Raw genomic sequence first — 8419 nt, forward strand, 5'->3', positions numbered from 1 at the left:
GCAGTTCCTTCCTATACAATTCTTTTTACTAGGGTCTCTTAACAGAAAATATTCTCGGAACACCATGTGGAGGTCAAGTGTACAAAGATCTGTTGGAATTGTGTCTTGTGTTTAAAGGGACCTGTCCCACTTACGTGATTTTTTTTCGACGACTGCAGGAACCCGTTAAAGTCGTAGCAGGTCACCAAAAATTTTCAAAGTGTTGAAAATCCAGTGGTGACCAAAAAAAGTACAACTCTTTGGGCGGCTACTCATGACCATACAGGCGTCGCCCTGCGACATGTCGACACATGATGCCTGTATGGTCGTGAGTAGTCACCCAAAGATTTGTACCATTTTCTGGTCGCCGCTGGATTTTCAACATGTTGAAAGTTTTTGGCGACCTGCTGCGACTGTCGGGTGCTGGCTAGTCGCCGAAAAAAATCACGCAAGTGGGACAGGCCCTTAAGGCTGCACTATCTCAAGTCTTATTGACCATTGGGATCATCAAATTAGATGAAAACAGAAAATGATGGGAATATTGAGCAAGTTGGGCCCTACCTGTGGTGAAAAGAAACTGTTAATGTTTCATACTGAATGTTTTACATAAGAACCTGTGTGTCATTGACTTCTCTAACGTTTCTGGTTTTGTGCTGTAAAATATTTCTGAGAAGCCAACAGCTATATTTTACACCCCCCCAGCAGTATGAACATTGACTTCTCCAATTTCTGGTAGCCCTTGCTTTCTCCCTCCTTCCCCTCCCCAGCTCTCCCACAGCCTACTGTCTCCCTTCTACCTTTCTTCACCCTGCCCCCTACCAACCCCCACATCAGTCTGAAGAAGGGCCTCAACCCGAAACGTCACCTATTCCTTCGCTCCATAGATGCTGCCTCACCCGCTGAGTTTCTCCAGCAATTTTCTCTACTGTTGATTTTTCCAGTATCTGCAGTTCTTTCTTAACCAACAGCAATAGTGATCAGTCAGACTAGTTCTGATTGTGCATTTGTACAAACCTCCCCACTGAATAAGCTGGCAATGTTTGAAGTTTGCTGCCGCTGTTCTTGCACTCTAGTGGTTGCATAGCAATCAAATCTGTTGGTTAGTGTTCATGAAGCTGCCAGGTTCTGTTCAAGGTTGGAAACTTAACTGATGGCATCTGCTGGTCTTCTCATTAGCTCAGTAAAGGGCCTGTCCCACTTGGCCGTCATTTACTCAACAGTGACTGTCGTGTGCCTCATCATGCGTCCGCACAGCCTTCTGGAGCGCGTGACGTCATTTGAATACCCAGTTTATGATATTTACTCAGTTTATGATATTTATGGTGATTTTCTTGAGTGCTGCTAGCAATTGGGAAAAACTGCAGATGGAATGCCCCTATTCAAAAATAGAGGTGAATGAAAAGTAGCAAGCTGCAGACCAAATTAATCTGTGGGAAGGAACTGAGAATGCTGGTTTAAATTGAAGATAGACACAAAATGTAGGAGTAACTCAGCGGGACTGGCAGCATCTCTGGAGAGAAGGAATGGATGATGTTTCAGTCTGAAGAAGGGTCTCGACACGAAACATTACCCTGCCCCACTTGGCCGGTGGTGCGCGAAGATTACGTGTAGCACGTAATCCTGGCGCGCTGCACGATACCACCCACAACTCTACGCCACTCCATGCGCCCGTCCGCCGCTACCCACACGCTACCAGGCCGCGTAAATTACTGCCAAGTGGGACAGGCCCTTAACCCCACACCAGAAACCGTATACAAGTATACTTGCCTGGCAAGGGGGAGTTTAGAGATACTCATCCTTTGATCCACTGAGTCTGCGTCAACCAGTGATCCCTGCACACTAATACTACCCTACACACTATGGACAATTTACAATCTTTATCAAAGCCAATTAACCTAAAAACCTGTACGGTTTTGGAGTGTCGGAGGAAACTAGAGCTCTGGGAGAAAACCCTCATGTTGACGAGAAGAATGTACAATGAATGATACGTTGTCACATTTGACTAGTCACAGCGCCAGAGACCCGGGTTCAATCCTGGCTAGACGTGTTGTGTAAGGAGTTTATATCACTGTGACTAGTCAAGTGTGACAAAGAGTCACTCTACCACTGCACCGCCGGTCTTGAGCATTTGGGATAAACTATAAATGCTGGCTTTTCCAGCGATGACTACATTCCATGAGTGGGGATTTATTAAATGAACAGGACCAGCAGCACATGAAAGGAGAGATTTCAGCATGTGAAATGAGCATCCCCCTCAATCATGGCAGGATTCGCCAGTAAAAAGAGCATTGGTGTAAATGAATGCGAAGTGTACATAAAACAGATGTGATTATCATGTGTATGTTTGTTATTTTCAGTTCATCATTCTAGTTGTGGACAGCACAGACAGGGAGCGACTCACACTTGCGAAAGAGGAACTCTACAAAATGCTGGCACATGAGGTACAATTTGTTTCTTATGTGGAACCATGTAAATTAACAGTGAAATGCAAGAGGAAAAGAGATTTCCCAGTAGTGCATCAAGTTGTTTTCAATCTGCTACATTGGCTCATCCACTGAATCTCTCATCATTCACTTGTTACCTAACGTCCAGCACACCTCTTGTCGTCCACTGCAAAAACGTTTCAACGTTTTGGAACTTGCTGCCGAGCAGCATTGTTGCCCGTGTCCTGGTCTGTGCCACGCTGCATTAACCGAAGCCCCTCGGGTCTGGAACTTGTCGGGTTCCGTGGCCAGCTGCCTATCGGCGTTTGCCACTAGACCGACAGACTGCGGACTGTTGGGGGAAGCAAACGCCGAACCCGGCCCTGCTCGCCCCCCGAAGGCCTGACGTGCCACTGGCGATGACAGTCGCTGGGCACGTAGGCGAGGTGCAGAATATTGCGGGCGGGGGGTTTTGTATTTCCACTCCTCCCTCAACATTCCCATTAATCTTTCCCCCCCCCCCGCCCGCAATATTCTGCACCTCGCCTACGTGCTGAGCTAATTAACATGGCAAATTAAGCCCAAAATGTGGAGGGGATTTGGCACGATCACAGGGTGAACACAGAGTACATAACACCGTAGGCGAGGGCTGACCTCGTGTTTTGGGTGACCTTGATTTCTTTGAGGAGACGACGATGCTAGAGATTAGAGCAGTGGATGTTGTCGACGTGAATTTCATCAAAGCATTCCCTCGTGGTGAGCTGATACAAAGTACTGCACGCAAGATCCGACTCAACAGTGAGGCAGCAGCTCTACCTGCTCTGCACCTTGTGCTGTCTCATCGATGTACATGGGGTTGCTTGTTAATCACGTTCAAGGGGTTTGGATGCTGAGACTGGAATACAATAAGGCAGCACGGTAGAGTTGCTGCCTTGGAGTACCGGAGACCCAGGTTCGATCCCGACAACGGGTGCTGTCGGTGCAGAGTTTGTGCGTTCTTCCCGTGACTGAGTCTGTTTTCTCCGAGACCTTCGGTTTCCTGGCACATTCCAAAAACTTACAGGTGTGTAGGTTAATTGGCTTGGGTTTGTATTATCTGTATAAGTGTAAATTGTCCCGAGTGTGTGTAGGATAGTGTTAATGTTCGGGGATTGCTGGGCGGCGGGGACTCAGTGGGCCGAAGGGCCTGTTTCCGCGCTGTATCTCTAAACTAAACTAATTCCCAGAACCTGATCTGATTTTCCCCATTCTCCAGTGTTGGTGATGGAATGCTCCTTACGGTATTACTGTTATTCAAGGCTTATAACACGATCTTGTTCTCACTGGCAGGACCTCAGGAAGGCAGCTGTGTTGGTGTTTGCCAATAAGCAGGACATGATGAACTCTATGTCGGCAGCTGAAATTTCCAAGTTTCTAACATTAACATCCATTAAAGATCATCCATGGCACATACAGGCCTGTTGTGCACTAACAGGCGAAGGGTTAGTATTGCAAGTGCCGGACCTTGCCCTGAGGGAAAATGTTTTATTTTTCATTTCAATATGATTGTCTGGACAATTAATGTATTTGAAATCCATAAAATTAGCTTTCATATCAAATCTAGTTCGGGTATGATCCCGAAATAGCACTGCCTATCATTAAAGCGTTTCGTCTCTTTGTACTAGTCAGATTATGCATGAATCGGATAAAAAGACGTTTGTATAAAAGTGTCTTGTAGATTAAAGTTTAACTTCTCCAACAGCCCATTTATAAAACAAGGCTGAAATTGCATTAAACTGCCAAGTGTTGAGACGTGCGGGGTTGCAGAGTATTGGTGTTAGCAAATAATGGTTTTGAAAGACTACCATCAATAAGAGATGCTTTGAAAGCGGCCACGTATATTGATATGGGACTGGCGTCTCCTTTAATCCAGATAATATTACGAGAGTGCACCTGAATCCCCCTTCTCCTGGGAAGTCCCCGACAATATGCCGCATAGGCCAGGGTGATGTGGCTGATCTTGACCCCATCGGGATTTGCCACATGCGGCCCGGGTTCTGGGACTCTGGCCTGTCGCAGCCAGCAGATCCATTCCCAATGTGGACTTCTGAGGCCGACTTTGTGGGCCGGTAATTGTGGCCCCCAAAGGCCTTGTCCTCTGGTCCAGCAAAATGGATAATTCGGTGTGGCTATGGAGCCATGGGTGCTGTGCAATCGGTGGTGGATGTGTACATGATTCTGATGCTGTGAAGATTTACCTGCCAAATGTGTACAATGAACCTGGTATGGTGCAACACTGGAACAGGTCCTTCATGTTTGTGCCAAGCATGATCCCAAATTAAACTCATCTCCTCTGGCTGTATGTGATCCAGATGCCTCCATTCCTTGCATGTCCATGTGGCTATCTAAAAATCTCTTGTATACCACTATTTTATCTACATCCACCACCCCTGGCAGTGTGTTCAAGGCACCCACCCTGGTAAAAAAACAACCTTGTGCTGTTTATCTTTAAACTCTGCCCTTGTTCCGTAAAGCCATGCCCTCTAATCTTTGACATTTCAACCATGGGAATTAGGTTCTGACTGACTGTTAGGCTAGCGATCCGTGTACACTAGTTCTATCCTACACACTAGGGACAAAGTACAGAAGCCAAACTTGCACGTCTTTCCACCAAGGTGCAGTACAGAACCAGGGGCCAGTTTAAGAATCCTTTTTCCTTGTGGCTATTGAGTACAACTCCTCCCCTTCTGTTGTGAGGTATACTGATCCGCCATCATCCCAATCTTTGCACATCCCGAATCCCTTGCACTTGTCACATTAATTTCGTGTATCTTGTGTTTTATGACTGTTGGTAGACCAATTTCCATCCTCGGTTAAATAAAGTTCATTCATATCGTATCATCTTTGGAATGTGGGAGGAAACCTGAGCCCCTGGAGAAAACCCACGCAGTCGCAGGGAGAACGTACAGACTTCCCCGTAGACAGGATCGAGCGCCAGTCTCTGGCACAATAAGACAGCAACTCTGCTGCACCACTGTGCTGTTCTGTGACTTTACCATCCTATTACCAAGGCCAGACTGCAGTATTGGAAGTGCCAGTAGGATATAAACGGGCATCGATCACTTGGGCTAGACGTTTTGAGCAGAGTTTACAAAACCTAGGCTAGTGGGGCCAGAGAATTGTGCACATCCTGAAGAAAATTACAATTCTAACTCTTCATTGTCTGTCTGCTTTTACACAAGATTTGAATCTAGTGTGATATTATATTATATTCTTTATTTTTTAAACTTTCAGGTTGGGTCAAGGGCTGGAATGGATGACTTTGAAGACGTCAGCAAAATAGGTACTTGCAAACCAAAAAAAAGCTTTGGAAAGAATTGACTCACCAGTAACCAGGTGCCTTGTTCTTGGAAGACGTATCTTAAACTACTGGAAGGTGGCTATTGGCTGGGCACTTGAAACATAACGTACAGAGAATCCTTTCTAATCGAAGCAGTTGGCCCCAGAACTGAAGGACAACCATCCTGGTGGACTAAACTCGCTGGAAAGAATGGCCTTGTGCGAATGTGCTGGATTTTAACCTCTCACAGTCCAAGGTGCAGAACAGACTAATTGACTGAATCCACCAGAAAACCCAACGCTAACCGTGGAAGCGTGCAGGCTCGGGGTCAGAAAAGTGAAAGGAGAAAACTGCTTGCAGTGTGCAATGCTCTGAAATTTCCAGGGTAACTTTTGAGTACTCGAGAAATGTGTTTACTGAGCTGGCTTGGTGTTTGTGCTCGCAGCTGAAGTGGGAAAACGAGGACCTGTGTGTGGCCCGGACTTTAGGGTATGCGTTTAATTCCCAACCTGACTGCCAAGAGTATTTCTTTCTTTTGAACCTCAGGAACAGTCTTGCTTCTCGTTTAACTTCACCAGTTTTATTCTATCGAATGGCATATCATAAGATCACTGATTCGTATAAGTCTGTTTTAGGGCTTGAATAAATAGTCTTGGAGCGATGAAGCTTTGATACATCCATACTTTTTCCACTTCGGAGCTAATGTCAGTAGATTTGCTCAAAACTGTCCCAGTGTACAGCATTTTACTTTTTTTTAATCTTGTATCAAAGAAACGTGAAAGTTCCAAGAGAGAAGTGAATTGCTGCCCTTTTGTCTTATTGACGGTGAAAACTCTTGAGGCCGACCACCAGGCACATTCCTCTATCAACAGTTGGAGTTGGACCTGCTTCAACTGGTCCATCTTGCTATTACCCAGATACTCCATACTGAGCTCTGCTACTCTCATTCATTCAACAAAACACCTCAGCAGTTAAATCCCACCTTTATGCCACCCTGTCTAATAGATCTGGCTGTTGAGGTTTTGTGCGCGGATTTCCACGTTGTGTATTCTAACAAGCCCATGCATGGGAATTGCATAGTTGAGGATAGTTTGGCGGTACCAATGGGGCGGGGCCCGTTAGCCAGAGAAACTTGAACAAACTTGCTGGAAGGATCCGCTACAATCTGAATTCAATCAATAATAGGCGGGCATCCATTTGATTGAGGAAGGGTCTCGACCTGAAACGTCGCCTGTTCCTTCGCTCCATAGATGTTGAGTTTCTCCAGCTTTTTTTTAAAATCTAACTTCCATTTGATTAAAGGTAATGTCGCACTGTGTGTTTGTCCTCCCATTAACAGTACCCAACTCCCATTAACAGTACCCAACTCCCATTAACAGTACCCAACTCCCATTAACAGTATCCAACTCCCATTAACAGTATCCAACTCCCATTAACAGTACCCAACTCCCATTAACAGTACCCAACTCCCATTAACAGTACCCAACTCCCATTAACAGTACCCAACTCCCATTAACAGTACCCAACTCCCATTAACAGTACCCAACTCCCATTAACAGTATCCAACTCCCATTAACAGTACCCAACTCCCAACACGGGCGGGTGGAAATATGAAACTATTTCAGTATGACTATGGCACCAAATGCAAAGTTCCTGGGGTAGAGATATTGGTGACCGCTCCCCTTCCAGACAGAATCTCTGGCTAACGTGCTAATCCTTTTGGTGATGATAGTGGGCTGGCTTCATATTTCAAGCACAAACGTGAGGGATCAAATCTTAGTCTTCCTGACCTCTTTGGCATCAGTGCCGTGTGAAGTTTTTTTTTTTTTTCTTCCCCCCCCCCCCCATCCCTAAACAATATACTAATTAACAGGCAAAAGTTGGGGGAGAGCCTGATGCATAGGTTCGAGTAATGGAACAGATTGGACTGATTGTTAATTTGATTTTGGGGGGGGTTTGGGTTTCACTCGAGTAGGCATTTTAATTTTCGAGAAGGAACTGCAGATGCTGGAAAATTGAAGGTAGACAAAAGTGCTGGAGAAACTCAGGGGTGCGGCTACATCTATGGAGCGAAGGAAATAGGCAACGTTTCGGGACGAAACGTTGCCTATTTCCTTCGCTCCATAGATGCTGCCGCGCCCACTGAGTTTCTCCAGCACTTTTGACTCCCTAAGCATTTTAATTTATTCACACTGCAAATGGAGTTGGACATTTTATGCCCCCCAGTTGTACGGTAGATTTGTATTCTTAAAAGTGCAGCAAAGATGTCCAGTGATCAACTACCCGAGTGATAGAATCGATATGCTGGTCTTTGTTTGCAGAATTGGATGCCACTCCCAATTTTTTAATTTTTTTTTTTGCATTTCATTCACATCTCCACCAGACTGGCCTTAATAGATGAGCTGTTAGTTTTGGCCCTGGCTGGTCCTTTCTCTTCCGAGTTTGTGCATCTACTTGAAGGGTAAACTAAGAGAAGACTTCCCTTATGTTTAATATTTATGCTCCAAGCCAGATATATGTGCGGATGTCCAATGCCACTGTAGTTCTGCTCCACTGCAAAGATGGAAAAATAGCTTTGTCCAAATGTAACCATGCTGCCTTCTTTCACCTTTGCATGAGAATTTTTTTAATCCTCGTGTAATGTTTCAACCATTGTTGCTCTTCCTTGAGCCCCCCCCCCGTGGTGTAGGATGGTCAC

The 8419-nt window shown here is 45.5% G+C and overlaps 1 protein-coding gene across 1 annotated transcript in view; it reads left to right on the forward strand.

Moving 5' to 3' along the window:
• arl5c (ADP ribosylation factor like GTPase 5C) overlaps positions 1-6473 on the forward strand; it is a 31548-nt gene extending 25075 nt beyond the window's left edge. Inside the window, exons 4-6 of the mRNA XM_033034875.1 lie at positions 2337-2420; positions 3732-3883; positions 5676-6473. Of these exons, the coding sequence (XP_032890766.1) occupies positions 2337-2420; positions 3732-3883; positions 5676-5724 (285 nt within the window). The 3' untranslated portion in view covers positions 5725-6473. The remainder of the gene's footprint in view (positions 1-2336; positions 2421-3731; positions 3884-5675) is intronic.
• The last annotated feature ends 1946 nt before the right edge of the window (positions 6474-8419 follow it).

The sequence above is a fragment of the Amblyraja radiata genome, chromosome 16 (assembly GCF_010909765.2).
Source record: "Amblyraja radiata isolate CabotCenter1 chromosome 16, sAmbRad1.1.pri, whole genome shotgun sequence".
In the NCBI taxonomy this organism is placed as follows: Eukaryota; Metazoa; Chordata; class Chondrichthyes; order Rajiformes; family Rajidae; genus Amblyraja; species Amblyraja radiata.